At 44.8% G+C, this 25,294-nt stretch overlaps 3 protein-coding genes across 3 annotated transcripts; all 3 read right to left on the minus strand.

Annotated features, from left to right (window-relative positions):
* Positions 1-548: 548 nt before the first annotated feature.
* LOC135494061 (uncharacterized protein K02A2.6-like) lies at positions 549-1,265 on the minus strand. The gene has a single exon (XM_064781811.1). It carries the CDS (start codon positions 1,263-1,265, stop codon positions 549-551), a length of 717 nt encoding a protein of 238 aa, XP_064637881.1.
* Positions 1,266-12,403: 11,138 nt separating this feature from the next.
* On the minus strand, positions 12,404-13,771 carry LOC135494062 (uncharacterized protein F54H12.2-like). Its single transcript, XM_064781812.1, has one exon. It carries the CDS (start codon positions 13,769-13,771, stop codon positions 12,404-12,406), a length of 1,368 nt encoding a protein of 455 aa, XP_064637882.1.
* A 7,859-nt stretch (positions 13,772-21,630) lies between these two features.
* On the minus strand, positions 21,631-23,781 carry LOC135494063 (uncharacterized). Its single transcript, XM_064781813.1, has one exon. The coding sequence runs from the start codon at positions 23,779-23,781 to the stop codon at positions 21,631-21,633; it is 2,151 nt and encodes a 716-aa protein (XP_064637883.1).
* Between the last annotated feature and the right edge of the window lie 1,513 nt (positions 23,782-25,294).

The following is a 25,294-nucleotide window of genomic DNA, read 5'->3' on the forward strand; positions in this document are numbered from 1 at the left end:
CTAGATGCGTAAGCGATGGGGCGTTCCCCGCTGTCCGTAATATGCGACAAAACGGCACCTAACCCCTTGGGTGATGCGTCAACTGCCAATGTAACGTCCTTCCTAGGATCATAATGTACCAGTACACCGGCCTCCGTTGTCAACAGTCTTATGATTTCCTGGAACGCAGTCTCACATTCGGGAGTCCATATCCACTTCTGGTCCTTCCGTAACAGATCTGATAGAGGCGCTGCGATCGAGGAAAGGTTTCGAGCGTATCTGCGGTAATGATTTACTAATCCTAGAAACGACTGCATTTCAGTCCTACTGGTTGGACGCGGTGCGTCACGGACTGCCGCAACGGTGTCATCGGCCATGCGTAGTGCATCTTTGTTGACTACAAAACTTAACCACTTTATTGACGGTTTCATGAACGTGCACTTTGGGAGTTTACAGCGGAGTCCATTATCATCGTGTCTCTGAAGCACTTGGTCTAGATTGTACAAGTGATCAGGATCGTCCTTTCCGGTCAGAGCTATGTCGTCTATGTTGCACGCGCAATCAACTCCCTACAGCACTTTGTCCATCATTGATTGGAACAGTTGAGGGGCACAGTTGACCCCGAATGCCAAGCGCGTGCAACGAAATAAACCTAGTGGAGTGTTTATGGTGAGATATTTTCTGGATTCATCCTCGACCTCAATGTGTTTATATGCGTTGGGGAGATTTAGTTTAGAAAACTTCTCACCTCCTTTCAATTTCTGGTACAGTTCATCCATGTGTGGCATTGGATGCTCAGGATTCTCAATGTACTTGTTTATAGTCACTTTGAAATCACCACAAACCCGTATTGACCCGTCTGGTTTCCTAACCGGTACAATAGGGGCTGCCCAGTCACTATATTCGACTCGCTCGAGAATCCCTTCTCGTTCCTCCTTGAGAATAGATTCCTTTACATCCTCAAGAATAGCATAGGGAACAGGCCTTGCTTTAAAGAATATAGGGGTCGCATCCGATTTCACCCGCAGTTCAACTTTAAAGTTCTTGGCTTTTCCCAATTCGGATTTGAATGCGTCCTTGTGCTTTTCCAGAATTTCGCTTAATTCTGGTAGTTGGTCGCCATTGTGATTATCTAGGATACTATTGACTCGATTTACACACAATGCGTCCCAATTCAAGCGAATGAATTGCAACCAATCTCGCCCAAACAGAGCGGGACCGTCACTGCGTACAACATACAATGGAAGATTGTTGACGTGTTGATCCTCGTATTGAACATTAACCATGGCCACACCAACAACAGGAAGGGTGTTCCCAGTTTTTGATTTTAAGACAACATCACAAGGTTTAATCTCAACCCGTTTGACGAGATATTTCCGATATAGCCTCTTTGAAATCATCGAATGCACCGGTATCCACCTCCATTGGCACACGTTTTCCGTTTAGCATCACCGAGGTCATTATCTCTGGCGTTTTCCTCGGCTGCCCGACGTTGTCTCTAACGGATCCTATCGTTATTTCGCTCCTTGACAGTTTCTCGTGTCCATATCCATTAGACTGGTGTGAATCACCAGTATCCACCGAATCCGTATCCGAATCCGCTCCCACGTTCAACGTAACTTTTTTCATCCGTGTGTGACGTATATCCACATTGGTATCATCATCGGTATTCGACGAATCAGTGTCCGATCCAATCTGTTGAGCATATTTAACCTTTGAGGACCGTTTGCCCTTTTTACCGTATTTGAAGTGTCCTTTGGTCTCAGATGACTTTTTACTTTCTGCCGTCTTTGTACACTTCTGGCGAATATGTCCACAGGAATGACATAGATGGCACTCAGTCTCTTTATGGTAACACGTGTCCGGGCTGTGATTAGACCTACCACACCTCCAGCACTCCTTATAATGATGTGCCTTGGAGTTTACAAGTTTCACTTCGCTTGCGGGATGAATTTGTTGTACATTCTCCTCAGCCATTTCACAACTCAACGCAATCTTGAATGCTTTGTCTAATGAAAGTTCCGACTCACTCAGTAACTTCCTTTGTGCTGTGCGATTATTGAGACCAATGACAAACATGTCCCTCAGAACGTCATCCAGGAAATTCTTAAAATCACACTTTTCTGCCAATTTGCGTTGCTCCTTTGCGAATTGAGCAACCGTCTCTCCCTCGGCTTGTTTTCGATTGTAAAATGTATCGTTCAGCAATGATTATTGGTTTTGGTGTAAGATGGTCACTTACAACTTTCGTTAGTTCCTTGTACGTTTTCGTTGCTGCTTTCGTAGGTGCGAGTAGTGTTTTGATGAGTCCATATGTTTTCGATCCAAAGACTGAGAGGAAAAGAGCTCTCTTCCTCTCATCCTTGACATCGTTCACCAGGCATAATTGGTCAAACCGTTCAATATAGTCCTCAAAGTCCTCCTCTGCCTGGTACTCTCTGATACTGCCTAGGTACGTCGCCATGATCCTCGTCGCCACATTGATGTATTAGCCCAAGGAGAACACACAAAACACATCTACCTTCTGTGATTATTTATTCCGGACTAACTAGACCAAAGCATAGGTTACTAAATACAATGACGTAACCGCATTAATAGGCATGCGTCACACAATAACAGTCTAAGTGGAGGGATTAATAGTTCATTCACAACAGCCTGGAGTTCAGGATTTTGATTCCCGGGATGAGTATATGTTTTTGTACAGTGCTTAGAAAATGATTTACATTCTTTAGTACTTTAAATATCAATCACTTATTATTATTTTCTTATACATTGAGACCGGTCGACAGTGGATTTGAGTATACTGTTTACTGTATACTGTTTAGACTACACTTCAGCGCCTATTCACTGTGACCAATCAAGAGCTTCGAAACTAAAAAATTTATTGGGAAATTATTCTGCCGCGAATACGTCTATCGCTCGGCATTTGCAAAAATTTAAAGCCGAGATTTGAAAAAGGGTATGACTTGACAGAGTTCAATAGAACGTTGCTGTGTGGATCAGAAATATGTCTAATCGAACTAATGCAAAAACAAACATTAACAGAACAAACATAAACAAAACAAACATAGACAGAACAAACATTAACAAAACAAACATTAACACAACAAACATTAACACAACAAACATTAACAAAACAAACATTAACACAACAAACATTAACAAAACAAACATTAACAAAACAAAAAATTAACAAAACAAACCTTAACAAAACAAACATTAACAAAACTAACATTAACAAAACAAATATTAAGAAAACAAATATTACCAAAACAAACATAGACAGAAGAAGCATAGACAGAACAAACATTGACAAAACAAACATTGACAAAACACTACATAGACAGAACAAACATTGACAGAACAAGTCCAAACAACCAAAGTCAAAGCCAGGTGTTGAAAATAAATGTTGCCAAACAAAGCAAACAAAATCATCTATGATGGATTTCCAATCATGGCGACGACTCGAGGCACTGAGTTCAGGACAGTGAACAAGCATTGGTATAATGTACATGTGTCTGTCCATCGGATAACAAAAGGGCAGACTTAATTTAAGTTCGTTTGGGTTTTATTGTTTCTGTTTACAGTTGAATTGGACATATATCAATATATATTTAGATAGCTCAAAGAGCATTCTACTCAACGCACTTTAAGACATTCTCGTAGAACATGTCTGGTCCATTACCGTTCTCGTCTCGGCATTTCCCAGACACACAACCTGCGTTCGCGGAGCATCGGGACCCAACTAATGCTTTGGTGTTCCCCATGAAGCTGAAATGAAATAGGACAATTGTGACGAAAACAAACTTCAAGCAACGTGTGAAGTTTTACTGGAGGCAAATTGTAATTGATTTCTGAGGTGGTTCTGTATACTCTGAATAATTGTGTCTGTGGATTGATGAGTTTAGCTAGGTCATTCTACCAGACGGGTTTTGAAATGTTAGTGCCAATTATTCTGTCACACCACCTCCGTCTTTCAATGGCTCAGAGGCACACAACAGAAATTTTGCCAGTATATTGTGCAATACCTTTATACCAGGTATTGCGGAAGTCGTCACATTGAGGAAAAAAAACAATCCTATCAGAATAATATTTTCAACCTAATAATAATGCTTACATTAAAGACTATTTGATAATTTTGGAATGATTTTCTTTCATTAATTTTACAGAAACTCAAGGTTTTTTAGACATTTCCCTTGACTAACCGGAGTCAAACATACCCAGTTCAGTAATCAGGTGATATGCTAAATTACCTTGAGTGACGTCACAAAAAATTAATTGATGCGATTTAAAAAGCAATATCCTTGCTGCAGATGACCTGAAAAAGCAGGATTTTCATTGTATTTTGTCTTTTTTCCAACGTCTAATAGTTTATAATTTTTATTATCTCTCAATTATTGAAATATAAATATTTGAATGTTGTTTCCCTTTTCTATTGATTTCATTGCTTTAGATTGCTATACATGTAATGATAGTCCTACATAACCAAGATTTAAAAAGACGGCGTGTGGATGCATGATTGACCCCCCCCCCCGAGTGAATAACCTCGAAAATCAGGATGGAGTCATCCCTAACTTCATTTTCTGGAAGGGGAGAATAATCCCGTGATTCAACTATTCATAACGTACTGCATTTCCTGGAAGGGGACAATAATCATGTTTCAGTTTTTTTAAAAATGTTCACTGAGAGGTTATAGTCCAAATCACAAGTGACATCCCTTCTGTGCTGCGCGCTAGTAACGCGAGAGTGATATAAGTTAGGGGTTGCATATACAAAACGGGTCATTTGAGATAATAGCGAGTTTCCATAAATCTCACGAATTACATATATTACCAAATTCTATTTATCCATAAAAATGACCACAAGATTGGTTTCTAAGCTGATCAACATCCGCTACCCTTAGAAGGGTCAATCAGGATCTAAAGTTCTTCAACCAAACCACTGTAATTTTTTAGACGCAGCGAGTGTTGAATTCGTGGTGACGAACTGGCCGAGTCGTTACGAATTAGTCTACAATGTCACATCCTGAGATACAGGTTTTTGATACTCCTACAACGTATACAAAAGTTTGAAAATCAAGAGGCGGAGTATATTTAAAACCACTGATTATGTCAAGATGCATTGTTGTAGGATCCGTTTTCAATGAGACCGGAACTGGACGAAAGCATTAACTTCTAACACATAACTCAAGACACAGCTGGCTGCAAAATGGAACGCGAGTTCCCTCGTAATTATAAGTTCGTAATTTGTATTTCATATTCGTGAGATTTGATCAACTCGGTAATTTGAAGACGCAGCGAGTGTTGAATTCGTGGTGACGAACTGGCCGCGAGTCGTTACGAATTAGTCTACAATTTCACATCCTGAGATACAGGTTTTTGATACTCCTACATCGTATACAAAACAAAAAATTGAAAATCAAGAGGCGGAGTATATTTAAAACAAATGATCATGTCAAGACGCATTGTTGTAGGATCCGTTTTCAATGAGACCGGAACTTGACGAAAGCATTAACTTCTAATACATAACTCACGACACAGCTGGCTGCAAAATGGAACGCGAGTTCCCTCGTAATTATAAGTTCGTAATTCGTATTTCATATTCGTGAGATTTGATCAACTCGGTAATTTGAACATCAACGTGTAATATGTAGGGAATTGTGGCTGTGTTTTACAAATCATGCATGTTCACGTCGTATTTTGTCGGCTTCACTGGCCTACTAATAAGTTGTATGGGAGACAGTGCGGACTATCCAAAACGTAAAATTTAGTGGTAGCGGTCGGTAAAATGTACTTAAATTCGTGACAAATCACACCGTCCATACAGGCACCGTCTATATTGGAGAGGTTCCATCCGTACTGGCGCATATCTGGATGGGCGCGGCACTGCGGTGGTCACTGCTGGTAACGTTACATCGAGAGCTAACAAACAACGTTCAGCATAACTACAATACATGTAAGCCTAGCACAACAAGGAAGGGATTATTTAAGTTAGCGTTGATGTCATCTTGATAATCACTTGATCATGAAGTGTTAAATCCATTTGCCACATACTCAGACAAATCTGTATTTTGGCCTAGCGCTTTTAGATAAATGTAGAAATTTTGATTTACTCACCCATTGCCATGAACAGCAGACAGCAGAAGAGCAGCAACAATGACGAGGAGGAATACCTTCATTTTGGTTTGGTTATGGAGGCGTTGTTGGTTGGAGCTAAAACAAAATTGGAAAGCATCAAACACGTTCAGAAGAATAGTTTACTGATGAACCAGAAGAAGAACAAACATACTGCAGTAAAAAGTCGCCCATTCCATTAACACAATAGGACAGTTATAGTTACGGAGCTAGATTCTATTATTTAAATGATCTGAGGCCAAAAGGGTTTGATCAACGTTTTGAAGAATAATATATTTGGTTTGTACAAATTATGGAACCGGTAAAGAAGCTATAAAAATCACATTTTTATATTTAGAAGTATGAGTTATTAAATCCGTCCTCAATCAGTGAGACGTCTTGGGTTTAGCAATTTATTGCGGTGCTTGGGGTGAGAAAACCAATACCCCCCCCCCGTTCAATGTCAATTCCTTCAACCTAGGTAAGCCCAATCACTCCAGTATTGGCGAGTGCGTTCACCGTGTGACAAAGTAGGGTCATTCACACGGGCCAAACTGATCTTGACAAAACATATAACCTTGCCGCCTCGTGTCGATGATGAAGGCTCGTAAGTGGAAAAGGCTCGTAAATGAAAAAGGGAGAATGACGAAATAGGTGATCGTGTGAGAGTGTATATACTATAAGGCAAAGTTTCTAGTCCGTGAGTCGCTCATCTGTTAGTAGCTCGAGAGTGAAACTACACTACCCAGAAATTTGGATGACACGGGTTGGTGATAAAGTCTTCTGTACAAGTATAAATAGCCGAATCCAAAAAGATAACCCCGACTTTAAGGATTCCCGCTCGCGAGGTTTAGACGTGTTCACGTTATCACCACAAAATAAATACAAGGTATCACCAAGCGCGGTCAGAACCAGACACACCACAGAATCAACAAAGTCCGTCTCGTGTCGGTCAAGACATTTCATTTTCTTATTCAATAAAATGGGGGACGAGGAGAGCATCGGGCACAACTTCCGGTCCAGCAAAATTTTTACCCCAGGATTCTATCATAATAACATTATGCGTTTTCTACTTTAACAATTGTTCAGCGAAATAGAAAAGTTGACAGCTAATAAGTACTTTTTTTAGTAATCATCCGACACCCCTTCATACAAGTCACTTGATCAACTGCAAATGCGGTAAAGCCCGCAGCACACTAGCCGCCAACTTTGGCGACAAGAAGCGTTCAGCTGACGCCTCTCGACGCCGAAGTTGGCGGCCAGTGGATCCCGGTCAGAGCACACCTGCCCAGAATCGGCGTCCAGTAGCGTCTTTTCCGCCACTTTAGGGTGCCAGTTTGAAATCATGTGACATCAAGACGCATACTGATTGGCCATAGCCTCGCCGCCGACGCCAATTCAGGTGGCAATCCGTAGCACACCTGGCTTCTTCTTGCGTTTAAACGCGGCGACACGCGTCAAAAATCAAACATGTTAGATATTTGGCGTTTAGTTGCGGCAAGTGGCGGCAAGTCACGTTCGCCGACGCCGTTCGTAGCAGACTAGGGATTTTTCAGGGGTTCAGGACTCTTGCGGCAAAAAACGCTTGTGAACGCCGAAGTTGGCGGCTAGCGTGCTACGGACTTAAGCGCGACTTGTTTTAAATTTGACTACAGTAAAATTATTTTGTGTTTGAATCACCATGCCACCCAGAAGTATTAAGTTAGCAGGAAGGGTTGGGCGTTTGTGGTTTCTGAGTCTGAGGGGGTTGGTGTCTGTTGACTGTGCTTTAAGAGAGACTAGGCATGGCGCCAGTCTCTCTTAAAGCACAGTCAACAAGCATTTGGTCTCAGTATTTGGGTAAGTACAGAATCAAGGCAGCTCAGAGAGCAATGATTGAACGATGCTGTGGACAAGTCCAAGGATACTGCATCAGTCACGACCAACTTCTCATCAGAAAGCGTCACCACCAGCATATTCAATGTTCAGTTCCAACCTGTACCAGTCCAATGTACGCCTGGCATGGTCAGCAGTGGTCAGCTTAGCGCGATATGGAACATTCTTCCGAAACTCAAGCGAGGGAAGTCTGCTCATTAGCATATCTCGCGCACTGCTCCTTCTTGTCAAACATCGTAGTGAAATCGTAATGGAAAATGTCTGGCTTTGCGCCAGACATTGAGACTAATAAGTGAAGAACTAATAGGTGAAGAACTTCTACTTGCGCGAGACTGCTGTGATAAAATTATCATTGCAGAGACTCCGGTGACGTACACATATATTTTTTACAATCAAAAATGCCCTCAAAAGACGACATGGAATGATTATTTTACTGATATTTCCTACTATATACCTTCTAGTTATCACTTTATACTAATAGATCGGCGTTAGGCCGCATGCTTTTCTTTCCTGGTGACACTATAAAGCAAAATAGTTGCAACCCCGTAAATGCGCTATAAGTCCAATAATAAGTGACGGTGACCCGTTATAAATGTTTCGCCAGCTTCGATTTTTTGCCGCTACGCGGCGCTTTTGGCCCTTGAGTCGAGGAAGATGCGAGGATAAATTTGGCAGAAAACACTTACCTTAAATAAATCGAGAGCCTTGCCGAGAAGATTCGTGATGACGTGACCGTACTGCTTGGAGTCCAATGCCGGATGATTGGAAGCCTGGTTAGGCCTAGTAAGTGTAGCCCGATCAAGGCAAGGGTGGTTCCGGATGCGCAAATGATTTCTGCGCAGATAGGTGTCGCAAATCGTGGTAAAATTTGGTCTACTACCCGCTTAGCTCGAACCGTCACCTGTCACACTTGATGACTGAAGTGATTCGACGTGGTTCGCCTTTGGTGCAAATTTGTGCATAGTGCATTTACACTTAAAGTCAATGCAGTTCATTCTAAATCTGGCATTTTAGAATTCCGGGTGAGGCGTTATTCAGTGTTGGAATGTTGAAACTTCAGTTGTTGAAACGTTTGCAGCTGATCGAATCGATACAATTGAACCGAATTTCAGATAGATTCCTTTAGTCAATTTCTGCTATGAATAGAGGATAGGCTTGATTCGGTCTATACCGTGGTGGAGTCAAATGCCTGAGATTGTTTTGGAAACATTGTAGGAGCCCCACGCGTTGGGATCCTGATTGCATGTATTAACCATGCAGTATTAATCATGCAGTCCCTTATGAATGTAGTAGAGTCATCTACATGTAGGTTCCCCCACCCAACATGCCGAATCTAAATTCTTTATATATTTACATGGAACATCTTGCTATCCGGGGTATCTTCAAAGTCATCAGAGTAGAAATATTACATATTCCTTAACAAATATTTCTATTCCTTACAACATATACCTAAATATTTTGTAATGAATAAACAAATGCATAATGTTTCTACATTAAAAAACTTTAAGTTGCTGCCAATCAAAATGAAAGGTCTGCTGATTCTTTGGTGACTTTTAAAAAAATAGGGCAGACCTGCTACTTAGTATCTACATGTGGCTGGGGCGGATAAATTATAAACTGTATTGCAAGCTAAAATCACAGAAGTAAATGGAATATCTTTCCCACTGTGCATGTCCATATGTGTATACTACCTGGTATTTTATCATATTCGGTGAGCACAGCAAAGGTCTGTACAATGCATGTTCCTATAGGGTATTAATAAACAGAGAATTAGAGAAACGAAGAAATCGAGAACTTCCCATATCGAGTAGTTAGGCCTTAAAACCTATGTCTATAATGTACGGCGTGAAATTTAATGCTATTTGGCATGCTATTTTTGGCTCAACCCATGAGGGAGAAACACTGTAGCCGGGCACAGAAGGCCCTTCTAGTATGCTAATTCCACATTGCAGACAGAGTGATTGTGCATTTCAGGAGGTGTATAATATGTCCAGTGCAGAAGTTAAGACCGTTTATTTACTGGTTGGATAGGAGAATGAAACCATTCAGTTATTAAGAGAAGTGTCAGTAAAATGGTTCTTATCTGCGTCCCTTCTCAAAGCACCGATGTACACCTGGCACGGCGAAGTTGCACCCCCACTTCATATCTCATTTCAGCCTTGTTGAGTATTCAGCATAGTCCAGTCTTAATTAGCAAAGTCTGTATTTTAGATCTACCCGGTGTAACAGTAGATCGTAGTCCGACGTGAGAAATAAAGCATTTCATCTCCGATATTCTCGACTCTGTTGCCCTGCCAGACGCTACCCGCCTTACGAAACAAGCCTCGTCCCCAGGACTAAACAAGCAGGAGGGACGAGGTTACCAGGTCTAAAATTGCCCAACTAAAGTCTTGGTTGATTGGTTTTTAGTGGTTGTTTTCTTGGTTTTAATAACCTAATACTCGGATGAAATGCTACTGGACTTGAAAAAGTCGAGTTACGGATGTTATATTGGCCAACAATTTGTAGGGGCATTGGCGTACGCCGATGATGTAGTTCTATTGTGCCCCACTAGACATGGCATGCAGGAAATGCTTAAGATTTGTGACAGATATTCCGAGGAGTATAGATTATTGTTCAATGTCATTAAAACACACTTCTTATTGTTTGGAAAAGAAGCAGCCGATACTTTTTTAAGGTGGCAAAACAACAGACTTGAGGTAGAAGATATAGCAAATCACCTGGGCCATATCATAGGCCCCCACGCCGAGCAGACACTTATTGATCAAGCTATTGGAAACATGATTGCCCGAACTAATGCACTTGTCTCTGCATTTGGTCATTGCGACATTGATGTAAAATATCGCCTGTTCAAAACATATGTCATGTGTTTATACGGCAGCGTACTGTGGGATTTTTCTTCTAGGCACATGGATAGACTGCTTACGACCTGGAGGAAATGTATAAGGAAACTATTCAAATTACCGTATCGAACACACTCAAATTTGTTGCCTACTATATGCCGGGATATCAATCCGGAATTTCAGATGCACAGCAGGTTTTTAAAAATTTTTTCTAAGACTGCTCTGAGAAGTAATAATGAACTGGTTGAACTGTCTGCGAAATTAGTCATTTACGGAAGTAGTTCCTCCGTCGGGGGAAACATCAATGTACTATGTGAGAAGATAGGGACCGATAGGGACAACCTTATTAGAAGGGGTAACAAAGTTGGTGATATCGAAACGAATGACATAGGTAGTGTGAACAGGGATCTTATACTGATGAGAGACAGGGGTGACTATCACCTCTTTGATAGAAGTAGTATATGAAAATCACACTTTAAAACAGAATCCAACTGTTTTCGTTTAAATCAGCAGAATCCAACACAGAATCTAGGAGCACTTTGATTCTGTTTTAAAATGTGGATTTCATAGACCGGACCCGTTCAGGACTCTTGGAAAAATCAGTTCTGGCCGGTAAAAACAACGTAAATTCAAAAGTTCTCTTTCACGTTTGGTGGTAGCGTTCTCTCTCGAAATTTGAGGGCGTGGGAAACTATTATTAATCGGGGAGTAAGAAAAGATCGAAAGATGAAGATAGACAACAAAACGCTGTTTTTTGGATTATTATGTTTTTTAATACTACACATTTCCACCTCTAAAAGTTACATCGTATTACAGTATTATTCTATTCTAAAGTTTGTGCTAAAGACTTACTTCGTGTTGTAACATCAACATCTATTCTAAAGTTTTTTGGTCAAGTTTTCGCCTTGGCAAAGTTTACATCATCGAGATACAACATGTAGTTTGATAAAGTTTACTTCGAGTTACAACATCTATAAGTTTGTTAAAGTTACAAAGTTACATACATCTATTCGTCTAAATTATTCATACTAGTTTTGTTCTCCCCACCCGCCGCTTAATCTACTTCTTTTGCTTTGCTGAGGAGTTGTGGGAAAATTCGTGGCAGGAGAAAACTAGTGTCGTATATGTCCCGTTTTATCCCGAATTGCCTTTCTATGGTCGCATTTACTTTTTTATCGTTTCCGAGAAGGTCGTACGCCGAAAATTGTTTTAGAATCTCTCTCATCGATAGGCCTTTACTTCGCATGAGGATGTAGTACATGCAGTATTGGCCGCAGACTGTGGACAAAGGGCTTTGAAGCCGAATATAGTTTCGAGTAAAGGTTCCTTCTCTACTAAGAATTTCTCTGAATCTCGCTTTTCTGGGGGCTTCTCCGTTACTGTCAAAGTACTCGTGAGGAGGAACTTGGTTAAAATAAAGGCACACCCAATGTTCCCCTGGCTCGTGGGCTTTTGCCGTATTGCTTATGTATGCGCAGGGTCTCCGTTTTCGAGCGTTCTTCGGAAGAGTATCACTGGACACCGCCTTGGTAAAAATGTTTCGTGTCCCCGGGTGTCTTTTCATTAAAACGTTCAGTTCGTGTTTGTTCATATTTATTTTTCTGCTCCTTTCACCCCGCCGTGACTGTAATACACGTTTCGATCGGCATCGATTTCCACGAAAGAATCGTATTCGTATAAAACTATGAGATTCACTGCTTCGGTGGTGGCCGTGGATAGCTTGATTTCCACTCCGACATCACCATTTTTTGCGAGTTGGAAAGCACTCGATCCCGCGTCATCCGGCGCTAAATTGAAGACGTACAAGGCATATCCATCCACATAGTCGTCTAGTGATATGTCGTTGCTCTTGTTGGCCGGCCACAACTTGCTCCCCCGAAAGAGCGTCATGTATCCATTCACCACATTTTTCGCGGTAAAATCCACCTTTAGTTCCCCGTAAGGGATAGATGCCCCCGCGACAGTTAGTTTTATGCTTGTCACGTTGTAGTGTTTGAAGTTGAACGGGTTTCCATCCAGGGCCCCGTTCATGGCGTTGCTGGCAAGCAGTCCTATAGCGATGCGCCTCGGCGTTTCTCCTTTGCACAGGTTTGCCTCGGACAAGTCGCTTCCTCCTGCTGCTTTTTGGTAGTAGCGCATTTCAATCCTTGTCACGGGGTATTTTGCGTTTGCTGCGAGAAGCCGCTGCTCGTGCGCTAATCGGACGTAGCTGGCTATTTCTTTGACGCTTGTCATCAGTATTGCTTTTTCCAATTTTATCTTGTAATCGGTAGCTGTTGATGCGGACATCAGGCTGAATTTGGGGTTTCCTAATGTTAGTTTGACGGTTAGTGGTACTTTGCTGAGAAGCAGTTTCCCTTGTTCGAACATCTCATTATGGATCCGACCCTGGAGTTCAAAAGATTGGCTGAACTTCGTCATCTTGAATCGGCTCACCGCCCCCTTGTTGGTGGCTGTGCTGTCACTTATTGTAGCACCGGTTGTCTCCATGTCGGTCACGTCTTTGAAGTATCCTCCTGCTCTCAATTGGTGGGTTTTTGCGTCTTTGCCATAACTGAGCAACGCCTCCAGGTAAGACCGATAAGCGTACATGCTGCTGGTGCTCCCAATCTGTGTCCCGGAAAGCGATATTTCGGCCTGTTTGAACATCGTCCCGACCAGATAGTTTATCGGGTAGCATTGCGCCTTTGGGTCAACAGTGTCACCTGTTTTCTCTGTCAGAGCGGTGCCATCCAGTTTGACAATTTTGGCCCTGATGTAGATGGTCGTTTCCCGAAGATCGATGTAATTTTTTTCGTCGGTTTGCGTATTAAATTCAATGACATCGGTGTTCTCAATCGAAGTTGTTGGGTGCACCTCTACGAGTTTTCCGGACGTGATCGCTGTTTGTGTTGGTTTTGTTTCGAACAACTCCAATTCCGCCTTAGTGCACGCGCAGGAATCCGCGTCGATAAGCGACATGTTTTCTTCTCGGGGTAACTATCGGCGACGGGTGAAAAATCCCTTCTCAGAGTTTGATTTTTGTCCTTTTATTCTTTTTGCTTTTTTGGTCCTCGGCGGCTCTTCTGGTGGTCGCTTGTTTACGCGTCGATCTCTACCCGGTCGGGGCGTTGTTATCGCGTCCACAAGGTCTTTTCTTACATCATGCCCGACTTCTCTTACTCCCTCAAGGGCTCTCTCTTTAAAGGCGGATTTTATATTCTTTCCGTCCATAGCGTCTCCAAGAACTGCCACGCCCTGCTTCAGGAGAACCTTTCCCGCCCTTGACGCCGCTCGTTTAGCCATGGGTAGGACGGTTCGCTTCAGTACGGGAATGATGCCTCTAAACATTTTGCTTAATGTGTCCCCAATCCCGTATCCCTCTTGGTATGGAGTTCCTCGGAAAACTGGGAGGCCTCCTGCCTGTTCTCCTTTCCCGCAGTAATGGGCGATGTAGTCTGCGTCCACGGGCTCGTAGATGACGCGCCTTGCTAGGGCGCATGTCCTTCCACTCCTCTTTGACATGATATGATGTGGAATTAAGGGGCTTTATGTATACGGGTATATGATATATAGTTTCCTACGCGATTGGTATTTTATGTCCTCGTGCTGACTCCTCCAACCACACGGCAACTACGTTCTATTGCGCCCATTTCTTCGCATCGAAGGGTAGCCAACTCAGATTTCGCTGGCGCTTCGACTTTCGGGTGGTCGGTTTCGATGTTAATTCGGATGGTGAGGCCGCATCCGTTTTGGAGGAATCCGGCGTCAAGAAAATGCTCTTCTCCACCACCCCCCGGCTTCTGTCGGGAGATTCTGGGATGACACTGACGCTGCTGTTGTTGTTTTTTTGGGCTTGGGTGCTCGGGACTGCACTTTTCTGAAAGTCGGTTAATGCTTTCAAAATGCTTTTGTCAACCCCTGTCGCTCCCCGCAGGTTGAACACAGGTGTAGAAGCGGCTTTAGGAGAACTGATTTTACCCAGGGGGGTCTGGTCTCCTTTATTTTCCCTGAGCTGAAGGTAGTTTAACAAGACCTGTTTCTGATTCTCGAGTGCCCTGGGCTTTTTCGGGGGGGTTGTATCGGGAATTTGGGCTCCGCGAATATCTGCTGCCGGTGCTGGAATCACCGCGGGACTGCCGCTCGATTCTGCCCTGTCCTCTGAGTTTATCCAGCCTCGGGGCACGCCGATCTCCGTTAGTTTTGCGGCCAGGCGATAGGCTCCGGGGGGTGCGTGGTAGTCGAGGTCTTCGGGAGCCAAAAGGAAATGAAGGCTTCGCAAAATATTTGATTTCGGTAATACAGTTCCGTCGATTATCACTTCGTAAGTGCTATCCTTCCAGTCAATTTCACCCGGGAAATGTTGCACGTAATCGCGTAATATTCTGTTAATGAAGGGATGTCGGATGCCGATGATCTGAAATTTGCTCAACAAGTCTTCGAGTCGCCACGCTTGTCCGGTGTTAGTTTGTGCTTTTTCCTTGATTTGTCCAGTTTGTTTTTGTTCCCAGCGTTTCCTCGCGAGCAAATTTAGTTTCACATCATCCGGTAGGTCTTTTTGATTGAGGCCCTCCTTTTTTTCATCTTCTTCGTTTTCTTGAGGTGGTGGCGGCGGTACTGTAATTGTCTGTCGACATTTAGCCCGGTAGGTACTCAGAGGGACTATGACGCTCTCCCCGAAATCTGGATTCATTGACATCTGGATTAAGCCGCTGTTTTTAGCCTCTCTTCCCGGTTATTCCGGATATAAGACTCCCTATTGCCGAGACGGCCAGTGGTATGAGAGAGCCAAGAAATCCACCCGATTGCGCCAACAGAGCTTTTTTAGTCCGTAGGCTAGTTCGGGGAGTCTTAAGCCGACATACCAATGGGCTGTGCTTTCGTAGTTTTTGTGCTTTATTCTCCGGAACTGGCACAGTGCGATGGTGGACGTTCTCTATACACTCTAAAATCGCGTCAATTTGACCTTTGCTGGCTAAATCGAGAAGTTTTGCGCGTGTTGATCGACTGGAGGCCCTCCCGAGCAAGGATAGAAAGTCTAAGTGTTGTTTTGCTTTTGATTTATCCGCTTTGGAGCAAGGAGATCCAAATGAGTGGTGTTTTCTGCTCCGGCGTACCTCCTTGAAGCCTGTTTTCCCAGAAACTCTACGGGGCATCTCCGAGCTTCGTTTGTGTTGATCTGTGTTGCGAGTATTTTCTTCTGAGTAATCCTGTCTCTCTCGCTCTGTCCTGCAGTCGGAAACGTGTTTAAGTTTCTTCCTTCTGTTCATTCACACGAAGATTTTTACTCATCTGTTCTATTTTCAGTACATCTGGTTTGGAATCAAAAACTAGATGTTTCCATTTCACTTAATTCACGGCAATACTAACAAAAATGGTGGTATGGGTTTTTTAATTTTTATTTCACATCGTCTAAGAACAACTGGTACTACACAGAAGAGAAAGTTCTAACAATTATTAGTCGAAGACTTATTTACCGGCATTGGGGTGCCATGCGTTTTAAGCCCTATTCCCCCCCCCCCCCCCCCCAGCTCTCTTCGGCTAGTTTCGTTTTATTTTCAGTAGTACCAATCCTACTACTACAGTATCGGAGCGAGAGTAAGATTTTCAATTTCACAAGACGCCCGGCGTATGGTCCTCTTTCGAGGACGTATAGAATGATGTCGAAAGATTAAAGTTATCAGGCTCCCCATTGCCGGGGAACGATTATACATGATTTTTTTTTTTGTGCACGGTATGTAATATGTATAGGCCTATACATAATAATCTACTTTCACAACGACGACAACCATTTGATCAAAACATTAAGATTGATTTAAAACTCCATCGAACATTAAGATATAAGTAGGTATCTAATTTGTACGTTTACAACAGACGTTATATATTATTGGTCACAATATCGAGAGTTTGAAGAACTTAGTCGCTCAACACGATCAGACTATGACACTAACGACGACAACCATTATTTGATCAAAAACTCCAAGAAACATTAAGATTGATTTTAAACTCCATCGAACATTAAGATATAAGTAGGTATCTAATTTGTACGTTTACAACAGGCGTTATATTGGACACAATATCGAGATGCCTTTATTTTTTCCCTCCACCACCGCCCTTTTTTGCGTGCGGAACAAAAGCGTTCTGAAAGTCTTCTCCAAAAATGTCTGTGCGAAAACGAGCTTCTTCCGGGGTGTTCTGGTGCCCGTCTATAAACAAGTAACTGTTTGGCTTCTGCGTGGCACTTTCGTAAATTCTAACGAATGTCTCCGGCCTGCTCGGAAGAATGCGTCTCGCCAAATGCTGTCCAACCGACCGGTCTAACGGGCTTTTAAAGAGAACTAGATAGTGGCAACATCTAAGCATCGTTACTCTTGTTTTCCCATGGTGAAATAGGTTTTGCATGAGCACAATCCAACTCACGCCTCCGTGTTGACATTTCTTTGTCACCAGACGACTGATTTCCTCGCTGTTGCTGACCCCCTGCATAAGGTCATCGAAAATTAGCAACCCGTGCTGGCGCTCGCCGGCGTGGGGATCTCGGACGTGGATGTATTCGTCTAGATTTTCTGGGAGGCCCTCCACTGTTCGTATTGTATTCTCCCTTTCCAGCTCGGTCACTGTTTTCGACGGCTCCCCGTAGAACCAATATATATAATCGAAAGGCCCATCGACGACTCGTCTAGCATTTTTTAGGAGTTGCCGTACAAAGAAGGTCTTTCCCGCAAGTGGAGGGCCAACACAAATCATACCAAAGTCACGCTTGATGCGAGCGTCAAACACGCCTCCGGCGACAATGTTGTCTGGGTTCGTCATTTTCTATCGAGCTAATCGTTCAGTTTTTGTGCTCCCCACATGTTCGTTTATGCCTTTTCGAGTTGTTCTGTTGTCACCCATTCGTCGAAACGAGCCGGCCAACCGACGTAATGGACAAAATATTCGGTTTTATTTTTTCGCCGGCGTTTTTTCAAAACATCAACGCGGAAGGCGGTCTCATCTTCCGGGCGCTGTATTCGTTGCATCTCCTCTTCATAAAAACTTCCCTCTATGAGCTCCCCGTGCTCGTCTCGTAGTTTATACGTTGGTGGTTTGGTATTTCGACGATGAGCCACCACAAACCACTCTGTTGTGTATTGGGGTTTGTAGCCCTTGCCAAAGACCTGGGCAACTTGGCTGACTCTGACGGTGTCTCCCAACTCAAACGCAAATTTAGTCTTAGTCGGAAATTCTTTCCCGTATAGGTGGAGCCATAAGGCTTTTTCCTTGTCGACGGTAACTTCGTTCGGGGCCAATTTCGTTATTCTGTGTACAGCGTTGTTGTAACTCTCGACTAGAGCGGGCAGGGCGTCTACGTAACGATGGGTATTGTTTTTCGTAATGAATTTATAAACTTTAGATTTCAGGGTCCGGTTCCATCTTTCCGCTAGCGCCGCCTTTGTTTCGCTGTGCACAGAAAACAGTTTAATTCCAAGGTCTTTTAGTAACTTTGAAACGTTGGCATTAAAAAATTCCCGCCCCTGGTCTCCGTGGAGGTACTTCGGATAAACATTTTCCCGGAGGAAGAGGTCTTTTAGAGCCCGGGCCACTTCTGCTCCTGTTTTTGACTTGAGGGGCAGAGCCCAGGCTCGGCGGCTGAACACATCAATAACTGTTAACAAGTATTTTATTCCGTCATTGAATTTTTGCAAGCTTTGCACGTCCACTAAATCAATTTGCCACTGATGATTGCTTCCGGGAACGATGGTTTTGCGACGAGGGATGTTTCTTCTAGCCTGCCGGTGGAGCGTGTAGGTGTCCTCCCCGCTTAGCCAGTGAACGACCTCGGCTCGCTTAACGGTGGGGTCGCGTCGCCTGCTGGCCCCTAGCAGACGCTCGACGGAGCCGAAGCTTGCTGGATGCGTATTTTTATAGTAGATTTTGGAAAATAGGTCTCTCCTAATTTTGTCTTGGTTTTTTCTAAGCTTTAACGCCGCGCTCGAGCTGTTCACCGTTGTCCTCGTCGCTACCGGATTCGTCGGCCCCGCTTGTGCTGCCTTCTTCCTCTTCGCTACTACTCTCCTCTTCCTCGCTGTCTTCGTCTCCCGAACTATTGTTGCTTCTATTTTCTTCGCTCGCGTCATCGCTCAGATCGGTTCGCGCCGCGACAGTGGTCGGGTAGGGGGAGGGTGCTTGGGTAGGGAAAGGAGTCAGAGGCGGGCCATTTTCGGACTCCAATTCTCCTACGACGGGTTGTCTAGTGACGGCCGGATGATCCGGTGCACGCGAGACTTTCGGGGGGAGGGTTGCCGGTGTTGGTCTTTCTACGGAGAGTGTGTTCTCGATCTGTGGTGATGGTCCCGCTATAATGGTCGTCTTATCGCTGCTCGATCGGCCGGGGTTCATGTGTTCTTGTGTGTTTACTTGTAGTACTTCTACTAAACCATCTCTCCGTTGGGTTACATCTAGTTGAATACGAACTGTGAGGGGAGCTTGTTGAACCAGCTGAGACGTCAGAGGAGCCCTTCTCGCGCTTTTAGGTCCGGGAGGACAATAACAGTCGCCTGATTCGAGGGGGACGCTTCGTTTCTTGACAGATTTCCCCTTCGGGTCACGAGTTTTCGTCGGTAAACCTCCCGCCGTCGCCGCCTTCGCATGGACTGGTCGTGCTTTCGTTTGTCGCTCAATCTCGGGCAGTATTTCGTGGCAGAAGAATCCCTGCTCGTCGGATCCTGTGGTGGACTTCTCCGATATGGTGGGTTTTTTTTTAATAGCACTCTTCGGCGATTCTAAAGATTCACTCGCCCTCCCCGTGCACTGTTGCTGCTTCTTTTTTGCTCGAGCCTCTCTTTCCGCTTCTAGTTTATGGAAACAGGAATCACAACGTTGATCATCGAAATTGTAGAATTTAGGACTGTTGTACGGTTTATGGCACCGCCTGCACTCGCGGAAGCAAGCCTTAGAACAACCTTCGCAATACGATTTACCCGAAACGAGCCTTAATAGACGATTACACCAGATGCACTTTTTTTTGAACTGTTCGAAGTCAGTTCCCGAATCGTAGGCGGTAGTGGAAACCAGAGTTTTTCTTTTCCCGGTCCCCTCTTGGATTTTTGCCGTTTTCCCCATATCAGCTAGAACTTAGACGCCGAGTTGGCCAAGGAGACGCTACTATTTTCGCGTTCTTATCGTCAACTTATCCGACACCGATAAAATGCCGGCGTCTTCACAGTCACACAGTTATTTCTTCTCCTCCGCAGCCCTTACTAACGAATCTAGGAAGCTGAGAAGTTGTGAGGGCTCTCCTACCCCCGCTTTAACGACTGTGTTTTCGTCCCCGCAAAAATACAGCCTGCCTTCCGACTCGGTCCACCAGTCTAGATGTTTAGCGTATTGTTCTTCCAGCGCGTCCAGATAACGCCTGTCTATGCTAGATTCGTAAGAGCGACCCCTAATTTTTATTCTTTCCAAGCAAACTTCTACTCCGGTGTTCAGATAGTAAATGCTGCTATATCCTTCGGGGATCCCGACTTCAATCAGGGTGCGTCGTGCCGAGTATAAGGTCTCCGCTCGCAGGTAGTCTTCCGCGAAAATCCCAATATTTCCCTGCTGAGCTGTGTTTTGCAGGAAAGGAAGGGGTCCGAGCAGGCTTCGATCGGTTACTATGATGTGGTATTTCGCTGTCAGAGCAGGCGTTTCGGCGAGACGGACGAGATCGGCCTGAACTTCCCGCTTGAATACGGAGTTGATGCAACGAATTATGTGTAATTGAGCTAAAGTTACATTTTCCTTTGGATCTAGGTATGCCAGGGCTAGAGGGTTATGCTTACCAAATTTCGTGAATTCGTCGAGTCCTTCTCGCACTATTGAGAGGGTGAACGAGGAGTTCAAACGCCGAGCGTGGGCTTGGACGAGCCCTTCCAACAAAGTTGTTTTTCCTGCCCCGATTTGTCCCTCAACGGCCACCACAAGTATTTTTTTCTTTGGGGTCGTCATCTCGTTCTAAAGAAGGGCAACTGCAACAAAACCAACGGCAGTACACGTGCCGGAGACGGGTCCTCGCTGATGGTCCGCAATCCGGTTCATCTGGCGAGGAAAGTTCGTTTTTTTCCATATCCGGGGAGTCCTCCGGTATGTTTTTGTTCCGCTCTTCTCCGGGCATCAAAGCAACAGTTTGTATAATTGTATACCGAAGAAAGACATGACTTAAATTACTCGCAGTTCACACTCGTTGTAGTCTGTCACATCTCAGTTTTTGTCTCGGTCCGATTACTCAAGATTGATAGGATATTGGCTAGGGAGGGAGGAGGGAGGAACGATCTCTGGCAGTTAGTTACCAAGGGTCCTTGACAGTTTTAAGGTGCGCTTTCTTCGCCAATTTTCCTGTAGCGGTAGCAGTAGCAGCACTGTTCTTTGATGACTTTTTCTTGCGTTTTTTAGTGTCACTTTTAGAAGTTGGATCTTCGCCCGTCCAGGATCCGGTCCCCTCCGAATCGCTTTCTTCCTCCGGCTCGTGTGAGACTTTCGGCGCAGCAAAAGCAGTCGTCGGAGCGGTGGGAATTGGCGTCATGTCTGTTTCGTTCAGCTCGCGTTGTAACTCGGCCCGGAACACTTCGCGTGCCGCAGCTTTTAACTGCTCTTGTTGTCCTATCAGGTCCCTCATCTCGTCCGCGTTTAAACTCACAGTCTTCGTGTTTCGTCGCAAGTGGAACCACGTCTCCTGGTTCCAACGGCAGATGTTGATCGACAGTCGCGGAGACAGTTCTACGGTCACCCGTTCTCGAGGCAGTTTTGATGACGACGCCATTTTGAGTGTTGTTTGGAAGACAAAGTTCTGACCACACGGGTGTTTTTCATCAATGCCGATCTCATTTTTCGTCGTCCTCACTAGAGCTGCTGCTTCCGAGAGACGGTACGGGGGAGGGTGGTTGACGGTTGCACCGAAAATCGCCGTAAGCGTACGTCTGAATACCGTCGCTTCGTACCCAACGTTTCAAGTCAAGGCAGGAGAGTCCCTTCTTGTCGCCCGAGAGGGTGAACAGATCGTGCTTGATCGAGCGAATAGCCTTGAAATGACACCTCTGGGGCTTTTCTGGTTCAAACAGCGCATCGTGATAATTTTCAAAATGTAACTTTTGTAATGCCGTTCTCGGGATGCCCTTGGCTTTTGCTTCCCTGCCCTCGGATAGAAATTTGAAGCAGTACATTTTTGCGCGAACCCCCACGAAGGCAACTATGGATTCTCCCGGGTATTCTATTTTAAATGTGCCCTTGATTTTTTTATTGACCTCACTGTACAACTCGTGCGCTCGGGGGAAATTTGAAAAATCGAAATACTGTGGCGCAACCGAGGAGAAGATAACCTTTGGCTCGATGTTTTTCACCAGATACACGAGACTATCAGTGTCAGTCATCAAGAGTTGGCAGTTTTCTGGGCCGCCGAGCACGGGCAGGACGAAGTTGTAGTGAAACTTGTACATGTGGAGTTTACTCAACTCCAATACGGTGAACCCGGCCACCACTGGACTGTTCAGCTCAACGGATGCGGGTGTAGACTGTACCCCTACTAGTGTTTTATCGTAGAACGTGACGGATTTGAAATTCGGTTTACTCGATAACTTTTTGAAAGCTGCCTCATTGCTGACTAGCTTCATGTTGACGTGTTTGGTTTTGTCGATTAAGAGTCTGCCAAAGATACTGTTCAGGATCAGCTTCCAAAAGCTGCTTTCAAAATCGGAGACCGCCTTTGAACGCTTGCTGGTTATAAAGTCTACAAAATCATGCATCCAGCATCTCTGTTCAAAGGCCAGTACACGACGAATGCGCCGCAACCGCATGCCGCACTTGAGGTAGTATTTTAAATTTTGATAGTGCACTACGTAGTCCCGCTTCTCAGTCAGATCGGGCACCAGTTTTTCTTGACCAGATTTAAAGAACGATGCCTCGCCTAGTCTTAGTCCCAATTCATAAGTGTAATCCGACCATTGGGCCGGAGGAATCACCGCTTTGTGTGGAGCCAGAGGATACATGGTGTGCCTTTCGTGTAGTTCTGCCGGGTAAGTGAGATCTACGCTCAGGATAAAACCCGTTCTCGCGTCGTCTGGAATTTCTGTAACGTTTAATTTGCTGATCTCGTTCTTGCTCAACCAACGATAGTTTTTCTCGGGCAAGTTTTTGCTCAGGGCGTGTCCGTATAAATTAGTGCAATCGAGCGCCATGATTTCTTGCCGAGGCTCCTCGGGTCTGTAGTTTCGGCCCATTTCGGGGATATTGGCCTCGGCGTGGCGTAGCATGATGGAGGCGACACCCCCTCTGACACCCCGTTTCACCCACTGCACCATTTCTAGATCGTGTAATACATCCAAGCGCACCTGCGTGCGCTTCAGCATGGCGTGGAAGGCAAAGTGTGGCAGTGTCAAAAACTTGGCCGTATCCATTTGGAAATGACCCAAAGACAAATCGCGGAATTTCTCAAAACAATCCGCCAAGAGAAGCACGTCCGTTATCAGATAGACCAGTAGGTAATCTTTCAGATTTTGGCAAGCCGCAGCCCTCCACACCCGCTCCGCGTGTTTATATTCGGCCTCCGTGACGCTTACTTCACGAAGAGAATCATAAAACACCTCTTTTGAAGGGAGTTTATCGAGTTTGAGTTTATCTTCCCCGTCTAGGAAGTCGTAACAGAACACACCTTTTCTACTCAAGAGCTCGTATTGCTCGGTGTTGCCTCTGACATATTCCCATAAGAGCGGGAACACGGTTGGATTCTTGGCGTTGGACCCTCCAACGGTGCTCTTGGCATTCTTCATGGATTCCGCAATCGAGCTCAAGGAAGCTTTCATGAATTCAAATGAATCTTGAAAGACGATTTCCCTGTCAAATACGGCCAAGTAGTGCTCAGTGTTTCTTGGTAAAATCCGAGGGGGTGACACCCGGCGTTCTTCATTTCGTCGCGCTATGGCTTTGATCAAAAGATGCTGGTCGAATCGTATGGCTCCGTGAGCAAAACAAGGCACCATTGTTGTTTTTTCGCTCGCGTAAGTGAAGTTACAACGGTTACACAAGGCGTAACGGTATTTTCCAGAAAGGTGACAATGATCTTTGAGGGGGGAAGTGAATCCTGCGAAATCCGCCCCGCACATTTCACAACACGTTTGTTGGCGAAAACGAAGCCAGTCTTCGGGGGTCATTTTTAAAGGCAGGTTTTGAGTATCATTTATGAGTTGGATCTCTTCTCTTTGAACGTCTAGCCAATCGAGAAATCTTTCTACGCAATCCGCCCCGACCCGGTGATACAGGGATGAGTTGTATGTCCTATTTGGGTTACATATCCTGATTGCGGCCACGGCAATTGGTACGTGCCGCCTTCGGGAATCGTCTTCTGGACAGGGGATTTGCATTGTTTCAAAGTCATAGTATATCACAAATCTGGCCATTGTCATTTTTTCAAACTGGCAAAATTGGACAGTAGATGCCTTTTTCGGAGTTTTGTAAAGTTGAGGCTTCTGTGCGCAGCAACTGCGCCAGTGCTCGCCCCGGCGGTCTTCTGTCGCGAACATACATAAACAAGCGCGGCAGACATATTTCCTCCTCTGAGTGACGCCGCTGCCTAAAAGGCGAGTCAAACTCGAGATAAGAAAGTAGTGATTTCGAAACAGCAGCAAGTCCACACACTGTCCCTCCCTCGGCTGACTGGGTAAATTCTTACTCAAATAGTAGATTCGAATCGGGGGAGTCTTGTTGGGTCGTTTTGAAGCGGTGATTCCAAAAACGCTCAGGACAAGAGACGGATTGTTTCTCTCGAAAAACGCCATTTGGGCTAACGGCGTCGGGAAGCTCAAGCCAGAAAAATTCAACTTACTCTTCGTGTACCAAGCCTCAAGTTTATATCGAGGCGGGGGTCTACTCCAACTGCGCCCGTTTTCAAAAAGCAATAAGCAGTCGCGAAAACACACGTCCTCCTTTGATTTGGGGGGGCTGACACAGGCTCTCTTTCCGAGCAGATCTCGAGGCAACCCACAGTGTCTGGCGTCACCACACGAGGCCTGCCCGCCTCCGCGAAATGGAGTGAATGCCGATAGATACAGACAAAGACTTAGCACTCGATCAAAAGTCCATCCGGAACCTTCGTGATGATAGGCGTCAACTTTCCCAGAGATCTCTTCCAACTGCGATGTAACCAGTTCGTCAATTCCTTGTTCTACGAGCAAGCTCCTCACCTGTGTACGAAACCACGGTTCGGCCGTATGTTCCACAAATTCTGTTGTGGTGTTGTCTTCCCCGGGGCCGGGGGCCATCGGAACCAATTTGGAGAAAAACACCCGCAGTTCGACGTGATATTTAAAGGCTTGGGACCCGGATCCCTTCGAGACTAGTATCTTCTTGAGTTGATTTACTATTAACGGGTGCGCTTCTTTCGTTAAAAACATTTGCAAATCATGCTGTAATCGCACCGGGGGCCCGTAAACATACTTTTGGGCCGTCCGACCCTTTGGGCCAAAAATGTTCTCCAGACGAAACATGATACCTCTC

Source organism: Lineus longissimus, chromosome 9 (genome assembly GCF_910592395.1).
Source record: "Lineus longissimus chromosome 9, tnLinLong1.2, whole genome shotgun sequence".
Lineage (NCBI taxonomy): Eukaryota > Metazoa > Nemertea > Pilidiophora > Heteronemertea > Lineidae > Lineus > Lineus longissimus.

Coding starts and splice junctions, on each gene's coding strand:
- LOC135494063 (XM_064781813.1), bottom strand. CDS start 23,781: ATGGTGCCTTGTTTTGCTCACGGAGCCATACGATTCGACCAGCATCTT.
- LOC135494062 (XM_064781812.1), bottom strand. CDS start 13,771: ATGTCGCTTATCGACGCGGATTCCTGCGCGTGCACTAAGGCGGAATTG.
- LOC135494061 (XM_064781811.1), bottom strand. CDS start 1,265: ATGGTTAATGTTCAATACGAGGATCAACACGTCAACAATCTTCCATTG.